At 43.2% G+C, this 21,026-nt stretch overlaps 1 protein-coding gene across 3 annotated transcripts; it reads left to right on the forward strand.

Annotated features, from left to right (window-relative positions):
* The first annotated feature begins 209 nt into the window (after positions 1-209).
* TRAF1 (TNF receptor associated factor 1) lies at positions 210-19,715 on the forward strand. Of its 3 annotated transcripts, XM_040607014.1 has the most exons (11): positions 210-412; positions 1,960-2,178; positions 3,877-3,961; positions 7,684-7,782; positions 9,427-9,588; positions 13,093-13,164; positions 13,953-14,018; positions 14,746-15,183; positions 15,688-15,865; positions 16,477-16,625; positions 17,799-19,715. In XM_040607014.1, exons 2-11 carry the CDS (start codon positions 1,970-1,972, stop codon positions 18,012-18,014), a joined length of 1,674 nt encoding a protein of 557 aa, XP_040462948.1. In that variant the 5' UTR covers positions 210-412; positions 1,960-1,969; the 3' UTR covers positions 18,015-19,715. The 3 variants fall into 3 exon arrangements, with proteins under 3 accessions (XP_040462948.1, XP_040462949.1, XP_040462950.1); XM_040607015.1 differs by lacking the exons at positions 210-412; positions 3,877-3,961 and having other exon boundaries at positions 2,071-2,178; XM_040607016.1 differs by lacking the exons at positions 210-412; positions 1,960-2,178; positions 3,877-3,961; positions 7,684-7,782; positions 9,427-9,588 and adding an exon at positions 9,595-10,686.
* Positions 19,716-21,026: the final 1,311 nt, after the last annotated feature.

A 21,026-nucleotide genomic window follows, 5' to 3' on the forward strand; every position in this document is an offset into this window, starting at 1 on the left:
CATGATTGCTGGCTGAGTGACAGGGTCGGGTCACCGCCGCTGTGAGCGGCTGTGTCAGGGACAGGTCAGCCAAGCGCACCTTCCATGCCGGCTGTCCCGGGGGAATGTCCTCCCGGCGGGTCGGTGCCGCTCAGGCTCCCGAGGCCCGGGCCGCCGCCCGGAGCCGGGCCGCGCTGCCCCGGGCGGGGGAAGGCCGGCTCCCCCCGGCCCCCGGGCCGCCTTTCCTTCCCCGCTCCTCCCGGCCGGAGCGAGGCAGCAGTCGCCCAGATTCCGCCGAGCCGGCCGCCTGCATTTCCCCCGCCTGCGGCACCGCACGGCCGGCCTCCACCGGGGCAGGCACCGGCCCCGCCCCACCGCCGGCCCCTCGCCCCGCCGCCCCCTCAGGCCGCGGGCCCGGCGCCGGCGGGCTCAGGTAAGGGGCGCGGGAGGGGGAGCGCGGGCCCCGCCTCAGCCGCCCGCGGCCTGGGCGCCTCCCGCCCGCCGCCGCGCCCGGCCCCGCTGAGGGGAGACCGCCCGCGGCCTCCCCGGGCGCACGGGCCCGGCCCCCGGGGGGCAGCCGGAGGGTGTGGGGGGGCCCCCGGGGGTGCTGGCCGCCCTCGCTGCCGCCCCTGTGCCCTGCTGAGCTGGGGATGGCGTGCCCTGAGGCTGCTGTGGTGCCGGGGTTGCCGGTGTCACCGGTGTCAGGCCCCCGCGGGTGGGCTGCTGCCCCACGGGCTCCGCGGGCACGGCAGAAGCTGGCGGGCAGCTCGTCTGCCCCCTCCTCAGCCGGGCGGCTGGTCTACCGCCTCCTCACCGGGCACCAGCCCGCCGGCTGTGCCTGTAGTGTCACTGCTTTTTAATTGACGGTTCTGGGCGGATGGGGCAGCCCCTGCAGTGGTGCTGAGCTCCCCAGCACACGTCTGGAGAAGCCAAGGGAATTGGCGATACCAGGCCACTGAACATGCTGTTTGTCCAGAGAGGAGTGTGTTAAATCCAGGGTGTGCCCTGTCCTGTGCCTGGCCTAGGCAGCCTTGTGCTTCATTTTTTTCAGAGACTTTATTAGTCAGTGTTGATTTTGGTAATACTGAGCTGGGTTATTGTGTGTCAGTACCATTATGGGGAAAAAAATAGATGTATAAAGGTGTTATTGTAATGAAACTGTATACGGGCAAAAAAATAGATTTATAAAGGCATTGTGATCAAACTATATACGGGCAAAAAAATAGATTTATAAAGGCATTACTGTGATCAAACTGTACCAGGCCCCTGGGTGAAAAGCCTTCCTGAACTTCCCAAGTGACTGTGGAGACACCACAATCGTTTTTTGTTGCTTTTTCAAAAATACTCAACTGCACAGCTCTTGGTAACTAAACCTTACACTGAATGTGCATGACACCTTGGCACATGTGGCTCAAGGCGTATCTGGTAAGAGCACAAGCGTTTAAGTACTTTGTGGACTTAAGATTTCCTTTTTCGTTTCACCAGTTGCTCTGTGACTTCAGGAAAGTCACTGCAAACACATCAGTTGCTTGGTTTCTGCATCTGTGAAGCATAATCACGAATTTTGGCTGCTGGGAATTGAAGGTGGTTGGGGATTTACTCTACAGGAAATAATTGTGTGTGATGTGAACCGATGGGATTGTAGCTCTAAGATGATGGCAATATTTACTTAATCTTTCTACAAGGTAAAAAAACTCTGGAAAGAAAACCCCAGCCCCTTATTGTAATATATTGACCATTTTCAAGTTGTGTTTGAGGGAAATTTTAAATCTCTACAGTAATTTCCTGCAGGTACCTAGTCAAACCCCACGGTGACATTTAGTCACACATGTCACTTGTAGACTCGATTAAACAGATCGCTAGGTTACTGCACAGGTTTGGAGCTGCTCGTGGACTTTGATGCCTGATACATTCTCTCACATCAAAGTGAGCCTGTGCCTGCTTGTTTGAGCGCCTATTTTTTTTCCTTATCCCTGACAGTTTACTTCAGATGGCTGAGAAAACAACCAGAGGCTCTCAGGATGTCCCTGGCTCTTCTCCTGATGAGAATGAATTTCCTTTCGGATATCCCACTAACATTTGTGAGGATGCGCCCGATCAGAAGTACCTGTGCAGCAACTGTAATAACATTCTGAAGAAAGCCCTGCAAACGCTCTGCGGCCATAGGTACTGCTCCGCCTGCCTCTCCTGGATTGTACGGTAGGTCCTGGCTCCAGAGGGTCACGCTGCTGTGGCAGAGTCTGTGGCTGCATACGCTCCCGAGAGCTGTGTCACACCGCTGTGCTCAGCAGATGAGTCTGTGGCTACTCAGCCCGCTGTGCCGCAGTCGTTTTACCGTTGAGAAGTACTTACCTGGGGTGGCGTGCAGGGTGCTCTCTACCTCCTTTTTTCCAGTGTGGAAGTCAACAGGGTGGGGATGGCTGGATTACTGGGCTTGGCAGAAGTCAGTTTTCCTATCTGTAAGTGTGAGGGAATGATTCTGATTCAACCTTGAAGAACTAGTACAAGGCTGACTTAATACTTTCACGGGACTCCACACTCCTTTAATAAGTGAGGTTACAGGATTTTAATAAACATTGTCTTAAAGTTTTATTTTTAGTAACTCAGCTGGGCCACTCACTACATGTTAAGGTGCTGTGCCATTTGTGACAAACCGTGACAGCCATTGTCCCAGACAACCTGAAAACCAGGAGCTGGGTGGGAATTTGCTTTGATCCATTAGCTGCTTCTGTCCTACCTTTTCTTTCAACACTTACACCTTGATCCAGAGCCTTTGGAAAAGGGTATGGCTGCCCTGCAGGTGAGAGGTGAAATTGCATTGCAGTTTGAGCTTTGACGTTTTGGAAAACAGCAGCTGTCAAGATCCAGACTGGGCTTTAGTACTGCCTAAGTAAGTGTCATGCCTGTTACTACGCTTCCTCCTGGATGTTGTTAGTAAGCTAGTTTGTGCATGCCAGTTTGTGCAGGCCCAGCTCTCATCGCAGTGTGGGCCACCTGAAAAGCTGCATCAATGCACTGGCCACATGTGATTTGAAAATCAGTGTATAATAATGTAAAAATGTGTTGAAATTAATGTGTTTGACCAACTTGCATAAATCCGTTACTGTCAATGTAGAACAAAGCCCCTTAATGAAGCAACTTAAACCGCAAATTCATAAAACTGTCAGCAGAACATAACCAGAATTGTTTTATCTTCTCACTAGTTTGTCCTTACAGCACAAACAGGAAACTGGCTCAAACAAGCTAACTTGTACAGTTTGAAATCAGTTATGCTCTGGTTGGATGGATGCTTTTCTGATGAGCTTCCTGGTCTGTGTTGGTTCATTACTTGTCTGGATGCTAAATAGCACTGGCAATGAAACACCTCTGAAGTAAAGTTTTGGTTTTGCCTTTTCCTCTGTAAAACTTTATGCTAAATACTTTGAGAGGAGATAAAAATCTTTTTTAGCTGCAGCAGGGTGTTAACTTCTAGAACTCAATTCTGCACCAGTTTTACTATGTCTTTGTAATTTGAAGTCTATATATCTATTTTGGGAAAATGGGCATTGTCTGTGTTTTAAAAGAGTTTAGTTTTCATGTTAACTTTCCTATGTGGTGTTCTTGCATAATTCATGAGATAAATAGGTTTCCATCTTTATTCTTTTGTATGATCTACGCTGCTCTTATTTTGCTGAAATACAGATAAGATTTATGGGCCTAGTCATAGTCTTGAGGAATAGAACAGCAGGATTTTATTTGATGTCAGTGTGTTCAAGGATTGGCGCTTTGATGATCAAGAACTATGGATTTTGAACGGAAATTACAATTTCCATGGTTTTGTTTGTGTCAGTGTCTATACAAAGACCTCCTAAACTACAGTACACCAGCTGATTGTTATTTCATTCTTCTTGTTGCCAGAAACAATAAAAATGCAATTTGCCAGAAATGTAAAGAGGAAGATCCCAGCACTTTAGGTGAGGGAAGCCTATTGGCAGAAGAAAGGGTAAGTTGTAGTTCACAGTTCATTAATCTATCATTAACCATTCTCTGGACTACTCTATAGTCATCATTGGGCTACAGTTTAGGCAGCAGTAATATAAAATGAGATAGCAACTGACAGCTACACTTTTTAACTTATGCTTTAGTTGTTTGGATTTCCCACAGTTTTTGATTTTAAAAAGTATAATGGCAGCCTTAGGGCTTTCCAAGTCTGTCAGGTTCTGCAACATATAATCCCACACTCTACCATATAATTAACTTTTTATTGTCTCAAAAGAAACTGTTGCTTTCCTACTTGTAGTAGTATGTTTTAGCTGTAATTACTATCCTTATTAAGTATCCTAGTGGATTTTCCAATCTCATACCCTTCTCTGTACCCTTCAAACTTGTTACCAGACTTACAGGTGGAGCATCCCTAGGAAAAAAAGCCAGGGTGTCAGTTAGCTGGCTAAATTGCCGGAGAAGGATTTTGACAGTCAGGTATCAGGGGAAACAGTGGAAAAACTAGAGCTGAAACATAATAGCTGATAGAAGCTGTGCACTGGCAAATGTTTCATCTGGAATTTAGTGGTGCCGATCTCTTTTGCTGTTGTGTGATTTTCCAGGCTGACAGCTGCATTATTCTATATCCTGAATACTAACTGGGCTGTAGGGCTCAGTCCCAGCTCGTCTTTTTCCTTCCTTTCTGGTTACGTGCAGGAATACCAAGAGACACACGTTCTGTCTACATTTTTTAGGGAAAAATGAAACCCAATAGGCAGCTGGCAGTGAGGTAAAAGACAAAGTTTAGGAAGTGGCTGCAGCAGAATAATGAATCTGCACTTAATCTCGGAAAAAATCCTCCGTTCTGCAATGAATTTCCCAGTAACAGAATTTCATACATCGTGTAACCACAGATAGGTAGAGCTAAACCCTTATGAACTTTTTATTCTGTGTTGACTGTTAGTTCTCTTGTAACTTTGGGATTTCTCTGCTGTGGGATTCTCACCAAGTCTGCTGGGACTTTCTGCAAAAACTGTGGCTGGGTTGTTGTAAACAGGGCCCCACTCTTGCAAGCTGATCTGCCTGGGCAGATTCTTATCCCTGTTGAGTGTCCAGATGAAGTCAATCACCATGAAAGCATGAGAATCTGCCTATGCAGATCAACTTATAGCAAATGGTTGGAGTTTGTAAACAACATAAATAATGAAAATCATTTAGCAGGTTTATTCTTTATATGTGTTCCTGATAATCTTGGCTTTACCTTTGAAGTGGTTTTGTTTAGTGTTTATTGCCTATGCTATCTGTTTATGTGTTTGTATTTTATGTAAGATACCTACACAAGGAAAAGTAAGGCCCTATCAGGATGTGTATTTGCTTTATCTCATGCCATGATCTATTTCTGTGGTAACTCCCATCCCTTCCCTGTTACACTTTGGATTTACGATTCCTTCCTATGCAATGTATATGTCGTTTTACCATGGTGCTGTTCATCAGCATCAGTTACTGAGCATCTGCATCTGTCACGGCAGTCAGAGGAGTGGGGGCATCCTCCCAAGCCTCTGCTCACACCCTGTCTGCTGTCACTCATGAGCTTGGCTTAGAGGACAGTTCTCTGCTCTGAACTGAACACAAACCACTCGTGGCTGTGTTAGAGTAACTGTAGACCCTGGTCCTGCTGCAGAGGGCCAGCCTTAGCTGGAGAGAAAGAACTGCTGGATTTATCCTGGGAAGCTTTTAGTCAGATGGATCTGTTTGTTAAACTTGTTGCTAGTTGATCTTCCTGCTCACATGAGTTGTGGACCAGAGTCCTCCTGTAGCTGGAGGAAGCCATGAGATAGACATTGTCTGGGTCAGAGTGCCAAGGGGAGTGCGTCTGGCAGGGGTTTTTGGATGGGATATGGTAGGACACAGCCAGCTGTGGGGCAGGCAGGTCTGGGCAGGTATGTGTGCCACAACAGCCACTCGTGATCAACATCAGCAGCACCTGCATCAACATCTTCCTTTGAAATGGCTAAAATGAAAGAAGGGAGATGTGCAACTGCAATATATCAAATCAGAAATATTTTCTGTTTGACCTGGAGCACTTCAATGTCAGTGAGAGTCGTTTCATTTACTGTATGGGGGTCTGACTCAGGTCCCTAAAGAAGTTCTGTGCAAACTCATGTGCCCAGGTAAGAGGGCAGAGGTTCAGGTGAATATTTAGAAGCAGTGGCCTGTGCAGATAAAAGAAGATATGAGGATTTCCTGTCTTGTTTTTTACCCGAATAGTGTCTTTAATGATTTAGCAACTACAAGTGTGAAAGAAAAAGCACAGGGAATGCACAAAACAGTAAGAAATGCATGTGCTGCTGGGACTGACCCTGTAGTTCAGTATATTTCAAATGATCTATTTTGTAATGTCAGGAAATTCCTGGAGTTTTTCTGTTATGACACAGGAGGGAAAAGCCACCATGTGCCTGATAAATTGAATTTCTTCTTTTTGATTTTGCTCATAAATTAGACTAGAATGTTTTAGAGGATGAGGCTGGGGTGCTTTCACTAATTGTATGTTGATTGCTAGCTTAGTGCATAAACTGTTCCATGTATGCAGGTGGAGCCATGCATGGTTTTGTACACCCTACATGATTATTTTTTAATTCCTTGTTTGTGGAGTTGTTTGCAGTTTGTGTGCAAAGTTCTGGAATTTGCTTGCAGGTTGAGATTAGGAAATTAATTTCAGTGAGACTCTTCATATGGAAATGTAACTCATTACTATTCGTAGCATTGGCTGTGCTGCTTTTGTGTGATTTAATACGGCAAATGTAGGTAAGTACAAACATCTTGTATCTAGATTAAAAAAACACAGGAATGTTGATTCTGATAATTGTTTGCTTATTTTTTTAGCTCCTTGCGTAGAATTTCAGTAACTTTATTGAAATGTGGGCATAATTTGTAAATGCTTTCCTGCCTCTATTTTTAAAGCTTCCCACCCCCCAGTTCTTTCCTTGCTCTGTGTTGTTACATGGGAAATCTGCAGTCCTCCATATTGTGTACTTAGAGTACCTAAAAACATGCCAATAACTTTAATAGGGCTTGTTCTTGTGTCAGTTTTGATTGTGCAAGATATAATAGTAAAAGTGTGTAGTGTTTCATAATTTACATGGTAATTGTACAGTTCTTCATGGTTAACATAATGAAAAGATCTACGTAGTGCAAAAAAAACCCCCACTCACATATGGTTCACATTTCTTTAGTACACGGTGCCATACTAAATGGAAACAGCCATGGTCTGAGAAATGTACTCTCACTGCAGAACAGTCTCAAGTCCTCTCTGCAGCACGTTTAGGAGGTGTTAATGACTCCGATAATGAAACGCATTCTTTAAGCATGGCACATGGCAGCACCCTATAGTTCGGGTCCTGTCAGCACATTCATTGCATGTGACATATTTCAGGCTTCCGTGAAAAGAAACTTAAAATAATAGCTGTAGTTGGCTAGGCATGTTTTCAGGAAAATTATATCACGTCAAATAGTTTATTCTTGAACTGTAAGAAAGAAATTATTTCATAATTATTTGGGCTTCTACTACACTAAGATTAACTTGATAGGTTAGAGAGTCTTATGGCAGTACAATAAATTAAAAAAATAATAAGGGATTTATCAAGATCTGCAATTTCGATAAAGTCACTCTATTCCTATGTCAAGAATGCATGCTGGAGTACTTTCTGACCAGTGTTTTTTTTCCTTACTGTGTTTACTTTCCAGGCTTTTGGTGATGCTGCCATTAATAATGAGATTTCTGAACTAAAAGTACACTGTGTGACCCTTGGATGCAGTTGGTCTGGTACCATGAAAAATTTTGAAGTATGTTTAAAGGCAGTTTATCTAAATTAACATGCACTCTTACTTGAGTGGGGACAGAAAGACAATGAAACTGAGTTCTCAGCAAACACAAATTAAGCAACGTGATTAGAATCAGCGAAGGTATCATGATTTATGCCAACAGGGTATCTAAACCCACGCTATTAACTTCAGTAGGGCTTTGACTAAATCCAGAACTTCATGAATGACTGTGAAATTAATGTTGCACAAATTTACATCAACTATGATTCTTTTTTCCCTTGGGTTTACTTACTATTTACATGCAAAGATGGTACAGGCCGCTTTTGCTAGACCAGAATACATCTGACTCCAGAATATTGTTATGGGCAATATCCTTAGTATGTTTTTATAAGAGTAATAATTTCCTCCTGCTTAAATTACTCCTATTGATTGGACGTGTTCACCATTGTTTTCAGCCTGATGTGAAATGCCCCAGGTAAAGTATTTAAATAGGCAAGATTTGTGAACCTGCCATGCAAATTAGAACAATGAAAAAAGGCAGATAATTCGGATACTATAGCAGCTCTATTTTGGTCCTCTGGTGTAGGAACAGAGGGTCTTTCTGCGTTTGTTACAGGGAGTCCTCTGTGTACCTGGTGTGACTGTGTATCTGATAAGCATCTGAGGTGCTGCTGCATTTTCTTTGCTAATTTTGCACAGATTTTCTGTTTGAGCGTATTCTTCTTTAAGGAAAAATTCACCCCGTTTGCTTAGTTTCATGGTTTTGAGAATTGGAGCCCCTCTCAGCATGAATACATGGCAAAATTGATTTGAGAGTTGGGCGTGTGATTGAAATTGGCATTTCTGAGCCTATTCTGTAGGGGACAGCCATCTCCCTTTAAAGACAAAATCAGTTGTGACACAGTGTCTACAGAAGCTTCAGGAAAAGAGGTCAGAGTAAACAGTTTTTATTGCAATATTGTGTTTTTAAGAATCTGAAAGTAGACCTGTTGGATGTTATGAAAGAAGTAATGCTGATATTTTTCCTTGTTGAGAAGAGAGGGTGCAAATATTGAAAAGGAAAAGTTTTAAAAGTTATTCTGAACATAGGTAAGGATTGTGTCCTAATTGTTGCATAGAAGGCGTCGGATGTCCATTCTTTTATCCTATGCAAAGATGTCAGCAGACTAACCATATTCATCCTATCAGACAGAGCAGGATGGTCTTAGTGCTCAGAAAAACCCACCCCAAACCCCACAAAAAACCCCCCAAAAACCACCCTGAAAAAGCCCTGGCTACAAGTTAGGGATCTTCTAATACAAGGAAAAAAGCTGGGACCAGGATCATGGTATTTTCAAACAAAAGCACTAGAGAAGAGACAGTTCAAGGGAAACCTCATATTTAAATTTTTCAAAAGTTTTGTTGTGGTTTTTTTTTTTAAGTTAAGAATTGACAAAAATGCCCCAGTAAAGTTGGTGAATTTTTCACAAGTAATCTGAGTAATGTTGTGGAGCGGGACTTTACCTAAGTTTAGAAGAAACGCAAAGCAAAGATCTAGGTTGGCAGAATGGAGACTATTTATAGATTTGTAATTTTTTCCTATTTTTTATCTAATTTTTATCTATTATTTATAGATAAATGTGATAAATTCAGTTTTCATTTTGGTTTATAACTTTTTACTTCCAGGAGCATCAGAGCTTATGTGAATATGCTTTAATCCCTTGTCACACTGGTTGTGGACACATGGTGATGAGAAAGAAACTTGCAGATCATTTGGAAAATGGATGTGTTAATAATGTGACAATGTGTCAGAAGTGTAAGCGGAGCTTATCCAGCAGTGAATACCAAGTAAGAACAGTTCTCCGTTTCAAACGAGGGCTTTATATTAATGGTTTAAATAATCGATCATGACACTTTTCATTCTGATTTGTGAACGCTATTGCACTTGGAGAATATTTAGTTTTCCTGCGTTTGCTAATTTTTCCATGCATGTGTTGGAGGGAAAAATGAGCTTTGTTTGAGAGTTTGCTTGTGATGTTACAACAGAGAGGGGAAATATCTGTGTGCTCATCCAGGACTTGGGCAGCCCATGTTTTAGCTCCTGTCTCAAAGCACGTGTCCCAGTACGAGACAGGTAAGAAGCAGAACACAGACAGTGGCAGGGAAGAGATCTTAAAAGTGGCTGTAATTTTATTCAAAATAAAACTGCCCACAAACTCATAAGGCAGGATTTTGTCAGATAGTATTTCTATTAGGTGTAACTCTCCACGTTTGCAGCAGTGACCATGTGGACCGGGAAGACCGTACCCTGAATCTGCCGCAGATTTCTCGGTGACTATTTAAACATATTTTTGTTTAATTTATCATTTTGTATTTTGTATATTTTATTATATTTCTGACTTTTAATTTGTGTTTCCTAATGTTGTGACAGGGACTTGTGAAATCTATGTGTATATAGCCTGCACATATATGTATATACACAGGGTAACACTAGCCTGTCCCCAGCATTTGCTCAAAATCCTCTTGAAAACAATTTTTTTCTTTTTTTCTTAAGTTTGTAGTTGATCATCAAACTTCTAAGTTTATGTTACCACACCTGTTGCATTCTTTCTTAAAAGTAAAGACTTTCTTAGTCAATGCTCAAAATTATGATAGCAGGGCAACGTTATGCATTACTGACTTGCAGATTTTAAGTGCCTTTATTCATTCATTTTAGCTTAAATAAAAGGTGCTGTTTATTTTCCCACGTTTTTGTAGATGCAGCATGGTCCAGATTCTGGGAGTGGTCTGAGGGCATAAAGGGAGCTAATGGAAACTATTCTGTGTTGGTGAAGAAGGAAATGGTGTGGTGGGGCAGATAGAAATGATAGAAAATTCTCTGTTCTTATACGAAGAGATTGCCAGAGGTACAGCTTCCATGGCTCACTTCTCAGCCTTATAATGGAGGTATATCATCTGTTGTTTAGGATGTTTAATTAAAAACTCCTGGAACAAAGCAATAGCAGCATGAATGAGAGATGCCCCATGCTAACACTGCTCTGTGTGTTTCCATTTGAAAGCTCTGAAAACATTCTCATCCCTACCACACCTAACTTCAGACCCTGTGGGCTCTATTATAACAGAAAATGTTGCTGGGGCAACACTCTTTTGGGGTGTAGCGTAATGAATATTGTACCCTCCAGATGATTTAAAGAGAGTAATTGCCAGCCTTGGAGTTTTGTCCTGGAATATTAAGACCTACAACGTGGCAGGAGGTTTGTGAATATCTCAAAAAGCCTGAAGTAAATAGCAGTGGATAGCTTAGCAAGTCATAACTGTCATGAATTTATGCCTTTCCAAATACTGAGCTGTGAGATTTAATTGACAGGGGGATAACAGTCCTTCCAGGGTAAGAATAAGGTGCTTTTGCTAACACATGCTTCTTGGGAAGCTTTTGCACGTGCTCTTTATATCTTACTAACTCTTACAGGAGAGAAGAATATCTGAACCCAGGCACAGTTTTACCAGTGTTAAATCCAGTGTATGTTTCGGGGAGACAGTAAATACCAGAAGGTGGCAACACTTAATCCCTTTCAGCCTTCTGTAAGTGCACTAGGCAGGCTGGAGGAGGAAACCTGAGCTGTGCAAGTGTTCCCTGAGCACCTTTCTCTTTTCAGAGGTCTGTGATACTGCAGATCCACCTCAGTAGGCTTCATTTGCCTGCGATGAAGAACTGTTTTGCTCCCGCTCGTTCTGGTTAGCTATTATCTAATTAATTTTTTGGCTAGGAAACCTTGGCAACCACACAGGGGATTTGCCTTCAGATGTTGATTTTTCTGTGCCTCCCTTAGTATTTGTCGAATTGGAATTTTGCTGGTTACGTGATCTGCTTTATTAAATTTGCAGTTACGTGGCATAAGGATTTTGATTATTTGTGTGCATTCCATGTATCTGTAGTTCTCTGGGAGCAAATAGTAAGTTTTGTGCACTGCTCTCACTCTTTCCATCTTTGCCATTCAGTTACTGGTTTTGTGATTTTTGCATTTCCATATTTTAAATAAACTTCTCACCAACCTCTGTCCCCCTCAAGAAATCCGTAATCTGAAGGAGTCACATAGCAGAAAGGAAGAAAATAAAGGCATGCTTTGTGCAATAGCTAAGATACAGGGTATTATAAGAATGAGTTAGAGAGTGAGAAGAAACTGTCGCTGTATTTCTGAGGATCAAAAGAGAAACCTCAGGACTCTTTGCAGGGGAGACTTGAAGGTTGCTGGAATGGCTTTATCAAAAGATTTCTAGACTGCTATAGGAAGTGTACTGGCATGCAAGGAAAGGTGTTTATAAATACTAGAGACAGCCCACCTGAACTGCATGAACTGAAAGCTGACAGTTGCTGTCTTGAATACACACATTACAGCTGCATGAACCAATGGCAGGAGGATTACTTTACCTTTCTTGGAGCCAGAAAGGCAGGAAGTCTCATGTTAGCAGTAATGCATTTTGCATTAGCACATTGTGATGGAAAATTTGGATTCCAGCCTTCAAAATGTCAATAAGCAGGATGCAAGAAGGGTCTGCATGTTAAGCAGACTGTGAGGTCAATGCAAGAGTTTATATGTGGGTTTCCTGTATGTTTGCTTTCTGTTCTGTAATCCACCTGCGTGTCATTGCATATATACATGTCTGTCTGTGTGTGTACGCACATAACTGTGGTTAGAACTGCGCAAGACCTGTACATTGCCCATCTTGTATCAGATTTCCCATGGTTAATCTTGCAAAGCATCTGTAAGTAGTTTCCAAAAGTTCTGGGCCCCGTAAGTGAAACATCACACTTTGTACTCTCACTTAACAGGTATCACATCTGGAGATCCGTCACCGAGCATGCCTGCTGGGCTGAGAGGGAGAGTAATCAGCTTAGAGGCATAGCTGGAGAAACCTCTTGAGTCTGCAATTCATTGTACAGGGGACAGCAGTAGCTGCTTTTAGCAGATGTGCTTCAGTCCCAAATTTCTGAACGTTATTTCCTCTAAAAAGAAGCCAGAGAACTCTGCAGCCTGTCGTGTATTGAGGCCCAAAGCAGGCACTCTCTGGACAGGGGTACAGGATTTTGCACATGGAGAGCTTGTAGTGCTCCTGAGAAAGTTACCCTTCCTTAAATCCACACCTTCCAGGAAGAAACCAAGAAACATACTGTAAACTTTTTCTTCCATAACACAGACTTTCTTGTAGAAAAGTCTGCCAGATTCCTGAATTTCTGTAAAATGGGAATAGCATTCCCAAATACAAGCTTTGTTTCAAAGACTCCTAGGTAGGTAAAGATGCTCAGTTATTTTAATAACGTACTGAATTGTTTTCTTCTTGTGCTAATGACAGGAACATTCATGTGAAGACAATTTATGTAAGGACCAAAACCCTGTGCAAACAGAAACACCAGCAAAGGAGAAGGTAGGTAAAAGATGAGTGACTGCAGTACAGCTTTATTTCAGTTAATAAAAGTATCACTTGTTCATTTAGATTAAATAAACATCTGAGAACATCTTTAGATATGGCAGTTGTATCTAGGCACTTTTTAAACCCAAACATAGCTCTGCTGGCTATTTTCCCTTCCCCGCTCTCACAGTTAACTTTGTTGAATTATCTTCTCAATTAATCTTACAAAAGTGGGGAAGTGTTTATTTTCTTTCAAATATTCAGGGAGACCTACATGAGCAAAAGAGGAGTATGCTGTATAACAGAGCATTTAAAGAGACAAACTTCTGCTTATGGAGGGGGTCTAAATCTGAAAGTCAGTCAGGGCTTTTGCCGTTCATTCCCAGGACATGCTGCATGACACAGCTCTTCTGTGAATTCTTTAAGAAGAGGAAGAGAGCTGGAGCGGCTGTGTGAACGGTGTAACCCCCTGTGGTGGGCCACTTTGCTTACTGGCATCTTATTTATGAGAAGTTGTTACTGGGGAATCACTGTGGTTTGTTAAATGATGTTATATCATTATGTTAGATGGACATTTAACTGCCAGGCTGCATGCAAGAAGCGTGCAATCAACCACACCCTTGATTGATTTACCAATGAGTTTTCAAAGCTGGTTGGACAATGTAAGCTGCGGTAATGCCTTGACTTGAATTAACCTGATTTGTAGCTCCTGGGATTGTGCCCTAATTGTTTATAGGTAAATAAAAGCATCCCTTTCAACTGGTGTTTGATTATTTTGTTTACTTTTTTTTTTCTCCCAACAGAACGGCTCTACACCCTTAATCAACAAGGATGGATGTCGTTTTTCTGAAGTAGGCTGTTCATTTAGGGTGAGTGAAATGGCTGCCTTCAGGAAGGTCTCAAGTGGTGCACAACTCAGCACTGTGCCTTCGGTCTAGCCAGCCTTTTGTGTTTGAGGTAGTAGGCCTTGATTTAAATAATATCTTTAGGAAAAGAGGAAAAGTCTACCCACTTTTAGTAGACCAGCAGAGGTGGTGTTGGAACTGCCGTGGTTGCACCGTGCGTGTAAGGTGCAGTTCAGCCAGTGATACTCTGTATCCTGCACTGTACATTCACTTCAGATAAAAATAGATGTTTGTTACAATTGTGCTGGCTTATCAGGTACGCTGTTCTATGCTGTTTCGGATATTCCCTTCAGGGTAACGCCTCTTAAAACAGTAACGGGTCATCTTTGCATTTTAGTTGGCGTCTGTTGCCATGTCTCATCTTTTGTGCACAGTATATGTGTTAAATATTGGCTTATTTGAGAATCTTGCTGGGACTCTGCCTGGCATCCCATTTAATACAGTTATTGTTCTTTTTGTGTAGCATGTGTACACATGTGAACACATAGCCTTATTAATGATTAGAGGGCTTGTTACTTTCCCTCTCTCCATGTCTCCTCTGAGAGTTGGCTTCTATGTGGCTGGGACGGTATCTTGCAGTTTTTCTACCTCTGTCTCTCCCAGGAAGTTAAAGGGGATGTTGTTTGATTTGGCCCCAGGCCAGTTACAGTAGTTGTGTGAAGAGTGTGTTGACAGTGTTGTCTTCTTACAGGGAAGCAAAGAGAAGATAAAGGAGCATGAAAAAACTGCAGTTGGGGCCCACATGCTGCTTCTGCTGCAGCACATTAAGCAACTGAAGGCAAGCTTGTGCACTGCTGCCAAAGCTGCACATGGTTTCATCCCACAGCCAAAACTGAATGTGAATGGTGCAGGAAAAAGCATCTCTGATCTGCAGATCCCAGTAGGGCTGGAAATCAACGGGGATCTGGAAGTAGACTGTTTCCCTGGATCTTCTGTTTCTGAAGATGAATCTGTTCTGCAACAACTTGTGAGAGAGAAAGTGATTTCTGAGCTAGAAAATAAGCTACATGTGTTTGAGAATATTGTGGCGGTGCTCAATAAAGAGGTAGAGACTTCTAACTTGGAAATCACAGCCTTTCGGAGACAGAGTGAACTTGATCAAAATATAATACGAGGCCTTGAGCTGAAGGTAAACAGTTATGATAAGCACTGGCTGTGTGCTTGTTCTATAGATAATGAATATTTACATAGTGAGAGGTGCTGTAGAGATCAGGACAGGGATGGGCACAGGAATTTGAGCTGTGAAGTGTTAAGTTCTGGACACATCTACAGGATCCTTTTGGTGTTCTGGGTAAATTTCTGAATGGGGATCTCAAATATTTGTTATCTAAATGTGTGTTTAGGTGCCCAGGTATTCCTGAGAGTTTTGAATGTCAGAGCTTGCCATGATCAGACTGTGAGCAAGCGAGACAGTTATTTAATTGACTGATCCTCTTAAAGCAGCATTACGCCTTGAGGACCAAACAACCGTCTATCCAGTTGTTTGCCTTATGTATTAACGCATAACTGTCACTTAAAAAACAAGTAAAAGGAGACCCTTCAGAACATGAGGACTACAGAACAATTCTGCTACCTCTGCAGCAGAACAGCCTGGAGAGAGGGGGTTGATTGAGAACTGCTCTGTTTTTTCTAGATTGCAGAGTTGCACCGGTGCCTGACGCAGAAGGATGCAGGCCTGAGCAGCCTTCATAAGAGTCTTCTGTTCTCTGAGCAAGCTTCCTACGACGGGGTCTTTCTGTGGAAAATAACAGAAGTTGGCAGGAAGTTACAAGACTCTGTGACTGGAAGAACAGTCAGTTTGTATTCACCAGGTAAAACACATGACATATACGTGTGTTAGCAGAACCCAGTCCTTTAGAAAACTCACTTAGTTCCTACTTATTTCTCTAGAATGGTGCTTCTTTCTGCTCACGTGGACAGGAGTTTTTTTTTAAAATAGCTCCTTAAACTAAGATGCTGTTTATGCAAAGACCTCAGGCTCTCTGCCTGTAAATCAGGGCAGCTGTGATGTGCTTTTCCAGAGAGTTGTGTTCTGTTCTGGGCTTTCGTTTTGCATTTTGCCTTGCACTGCAGCTACTTGCCCTGACATGTGCTGGATCCATCTCTTCTAACCCCAGTTTGGTGCCTGATGGTACTGACTGGCTTTCTGCTGCAGTTTCCTTCTATATGAAAAGTAATTTGATTAGGTAAAATATGCTTGTGCGGCTAATAATAGGTAGTTTTCACCGAAGTGTGAGGCACTAAAAGCATTCCAGCCACTGGATTTTCATCACTTATAATCTCCAGAGTGTACTGATTTGTATTTTCTGATCTCTGTGATAGCAAAACCCATTATACGCTATCTTTTCCCCTATGCCAGAACACTCATTATGGTTTTCTTTTTCCAAAGGATGCTTTACTAACAAAGAGTTCTGATTTTCAGCTTTCTACACTGCAAAGTATGGATACAAGGTCTGTCTGAGGGTTTATCTGAACGGGGACGGGACAGGCAAAGGAACCCACGTGTCCCTGTTCTTTGTTGTCATGAAAGGAGACTACGACGCTTTGCTCCCATGGCCTTTCAGACACAAGGTAAGAAGGGCAACCTTTTCATATCTGATCCCGGCATAAGCCCACTTCTCCAGGTGAACACAAGGGGACGTTTTCTCTGGAGTTTAGTGGAAGTTGGCAGTGCTTTCCCGTTTTCCCCTCCGATGGCTGCTAGCTATACTGCAATCCCGGGTAATAATTTGTCTCTGAATGGAGTGACTTCACACAGGGCAAGCTGCTCCTACCGACATTCCATGTGTTGCCTTGCAGGATTTTCAGACACCAGAATACTGGTGTTTGATATATCCCAGCCTGTGTCCACCTGGGCTAAAGCCAGAGACCTATTTTTTCCTGGCTCTTGCTCTATCTTACATAGATAATATCAGTTTATGAGGGGATTATGGTTTGCTGCCTGAAGCACAAGTGTTGGAAATGTGCGGTTAGAATTCTACTTCAAACGTGCCATAGATGTCTTCTGTGAGCCTGATCTTTTTTTTTTTTTTTTTTTTTCCCCTCATTTTGTAAGTGCAGTCTGATAATGGCAATGATGGTTAGAAAAGCAGTGGAAGTAAGCACAGGGTTCTGATCTCTGTTCTAGCACTTGCCTCTGTGTGGTAATAGTTCTGTAAGCTTTTCGTACAAATAGCCTTACCACCATTTACTGGCCAACAAAAATAGAAATCAAAGTTCTCAATCCTCACTGGATTAAAAAATTAATACATACATTTCACGTTTAGAGCTAAAGAACGGTGAGTTAATGAAAGTGGTAATGAGATGGGGAGATTCTATACTGATATTTAGGTTGTGCCTTTTATGTATTTGCGTACGGGCAACTGAACTGTTCCTTTTGATTCCAAACCACAGTAACAGAATGAATGTAATGACTGTAACCAAACTCAGAGGGTTTAAGTTGTTAGGAGAGAGAGGAAAGAAAAGTCTTTGGGCTGTGCAGTTCTCTACCAAGAAATAATTCCTTACTTCATTTAATTTTGCCTTACGGGTGGCAAAGTTTTAAATACTTCATCTGGAAACTGTTACAATCTCCCTTGTTCATATTAACTGACCTTGCAGGTTGCAAAACATTTGTTGTAATTTGTATTTAGGTATTGATAGAGCATCCAGCTGCTTTTGCAGCACGTTTTCACTTCTGTCTCTGACATTTTCTGGTTTATTTTTCAGTTCAGTAACTCATCATTGCTGCATTTTGTTTTTCAGGTTACATTTATGTTGCTTGACCAAAATAACAGGGAACATATTATTGATGCATTTCGCCCGGACTTGACTTCTGCTTCATTTCAGAGACCAGTGAATGATATGAATGTTGCAAGTGGCTGTCCCATGTTCCTCCCTTTGTCCAAATTGCAGTCACCTAAATATGCCTATGTGAAAGAAGACACGCTTTTCCTTAAATGCATTATAGAAACAAATTAGTATAACTTGAAATATGGCTGTCTGGTAAATCACCTGGTGAATTTCATTAGTTTACAAGAAAACACCCCACACACATCAGCTTGAGACCTTGTATTAGTTTTCATGTGCACACAAAATCAGAGAGCCTGAGCCTGTGCTCCACTGAGTTAATTCACATCAGCTGCAATCTGCCTGCTCGAGTTAGCTACTGCTGAGCATGCCGAGTACTTTGCCCAGTGCCCCACGGAGTACGCTACTGTGAGTGAGAACTGTGATTATTTCATCAGCACAGCCAATACTCCCACTTTAGATGTAGGTTACGGTCACCCCCCAACCCCGCAGATGCACTTGTGGAACAAGGCACCATTCTTTCTCACACCTGGCCCTGGTGTGGGTGTCATTCTGCCTAGGGAGGGCGGCCCAAGCTCCCTTCTAGCACCCTTGGCTTTGCAGGTTTCTGGGGTGCCAGGGCTGAAGCTGAGCTTTCCATTCCTCCTGCAGCGTGTGCCGCTCCCTTTCCCGGGGGTACAAGGCGAGGACCTGTCAGACTGCGCTGGCTGGCAGCCATGCTGTGGGATTTTGGCTGTTCCCCCACCAGGGACAAGGGCAGATTCCTTCCCCTGAGGCACAGATCGGGTGTCTATGTTTGTGCCTATTGATGACCTTGAAGGCAGTGAGTTGTGGATAGCATTTGTAGCTTGAATTCCTTATACTGGATGATTTATTTCTTGCTATTTATTTTAGACCTATATTTATGCGCTCTGTAAAAGAGACATTCTATTGCATCAGGATCGGTGACCAAATTACACTGTGCCTTGGGGAAATCACCTCTGGTATTTCAGGAGTTGTTTGACTTTCCCATTTCAGACATTGAGCTCTGAGGGTTGTTAACCCCTGGGAAGTCCAGTGCTGCCAGTCCAGGTCATGGTAAGGACCCCTCAGTAGCTTTGTTTTAAAGTGTTCTGTTGCTTCCTGAACCTTCAAGGCAAGTGACTTCCTAGAAAGTACTGATCTTTTTTTTTATTGCTTAGTTCTTTTTATGTACTCTGATGTTTAAGTCTTTTCACATGCTAAAATAGAAGTAACTGCTAGATTTTTATTTTTTTTTTTCAAAAATAGAGGTAAGGAATTAATTTTTTTTATAAGCAAATCAAGCTCAGAAATATCTGGATGTGTGTGAAGTTCAAATGCTATGCCTTATTCCCAGAGACCACCGAGCATCGCCCTCTTTGTTCCCTGCTTAACCACCAGCTAACCAGGATGAGTGGAGTCGAGCTGGGGTTTGGTGCAGCAGTTTCTGAACTTCCAGCAAACTCGTGTCGCAGCTCAGCTTGAGCTGTTCCGCAGGACGGGTGGGACAGCAGTGGTACCACCAACCCAAGGGCCGAGCTCGCAGACAGAGGCAGGTGTGTACGTACAAGTGAAGGGCCTTTATGCAGTTCCTTCATTCATTTCTCCTTCGTGGTATCTCCCAAGTCCCAATTGAAAACACAAAGCCAACAGACCATGCTGCGCCCACTGCGTGAGAAGGGAAAGGAGAAACTGTCCACTTACATTTTGCAAACCATGGGAATGGCAGCCGGCAAGCAGAGCTGGTGAAGTGTTGTGTGTTGGGACTAACCTCCAGCCTGACTGCCAGCATATGAAGAGATTTGCCAAATCTCTGATTTCTATCTTGACAGCATCCTTTAAAATAATTAGTTGTGATGAAGTATCAAATGTCAAAAAAGCCCCACCCCATAAAGAAATACCGATCAAGTTTGGTTGGGAAGGAACTGAATATTCTTTGCTGTCACACACACACAGAGTCTCTCTCTGTCTTTTTCTCTCTTACATGTTTAAAATGTTCTTTCAGGGACAGAAAGTTATTTTTCCAGTAATGCCCTAGCCCCCGTAACCACACTGGAGTAATAACGCCTCAAAATATTACACTTGTCATGGCTGTGTAATTTTAAGTGCTGTATTTATTACAATCATTCATATTTTCTTACAATTTTATTTATTTCCTAAATAAAGCTCACTACCTTAAAAAAGGCTTGTGTGTTATTTTCACTGGAAAACAGGGAATTGAGCAACTTGGGGACAGGATGATAGCCGTTTGCTATTGAAACAGCTCACTGATTTTTCCTGTAGTAGCACCGAGCCGGTTTGCCCGGCATGGGGCCCGGCTGCGCCGTGCGCTGCCCGGTGACCCAGAAATAACCAGTCCCTGTCCCAAATTGCTGATGATGCCGATGGTCAACCGTGGCGCTCGGGATGCGGTGCCTTGCCTGTGGTCCTGCAGGATCTTGGTGGAACCCTTAGGACCAAACCCTAAAGCATCTCTGCTCTCACATCGGTGCCGTCACAACAGGGTCAGCTTTTCTTTGCCTGGGGAAGCTGGTGTGTTTGTATGGAAGGTGCAGCACCCAGGACATGGGGTTATGGCCTGGAAAATTGGAATGAAGGGGTTTTACCCCCCACCAGCTGGGCTCATCCAGAGGGATGTGGGCACGGGGAGGTGAGGGTGGGTGATGGCGGCACAATCTGGCACAGCAAACTGATTTCCAGAGCCTCTTCCGGCTACCGCAGCCAGGGAGGGAGGCGGCAGCTGATTGTAAAAGAATTACTGTGGATTAAGATAGTGGTCAGCTCTGCCTGGTTGCCAGGGGAATCGGAGTCGCTCCATACCTGTGTAAGCTTTCCTGGGTCCTCGCTGGCCGTGGAGCTGCTTTTGCACTGGGGGTTTTTAATCAGCTGCTTTTATCGTAGTGGGAATTGACTTCCCAGGGAAGCTCGGCTGCCTCTTTGCTCCACTGTCAGTTTTTTGTGCAAAATCCTTTTCCACGTAGAGCTGTTATTTCATAAAAATAATTAGGAAGGTTTTCCTTGAGAGACAGATGGAGGAGGGGGGATGTGAGTAAAACCCATGTGTTGATGAGAGCTGAGGGAAGAGAATGTGTGGGAGAGAATACGTGAATGTGTGTGTGCGAGAGAGAGTATTTATGTGTATGTGTCTGCACTGAGGGAAGCAAAAATAAATGTGTGTGCGTA

Source organism: Falco naumanni, chromosome 9 (assembly GCF_017639655.2).
Source record: "Falco naumanni isolate bFalNau1 chromosome 9, bFalNau1.pat, whole genome shotgun sequence".
In the NCBI taxonomy this organism is placed as follows: Eukaryota; Metazoa; Chordata; class Aves; order Falconiformes; family Falconidae; genus Falco; species Falco naumanni.

Coding starts and splice junctions, on each gene's coding strand:
- TRAF1 (XM_040607014.1), top strand. CDS start 1,970: ATGGCTGAGAAAACAACCAGAGGCTCTCAGGATGTCCCTGGCTCTTCT. Junction 7,783..9,426: donor GTACCATGAAAAATTTTGAA/GTATGTTTAAAG, acceptor TTTTACTTCCAG/GAGCATCAGAGCTTATGTGA. Junction 15,184..15,687: donor TACGAGGCCTTGAGCTGAAG/GTAAACAGTTAT, acceptor TGTTTTTTCTAG/ATTGCAGAGTTGCACCGGTG.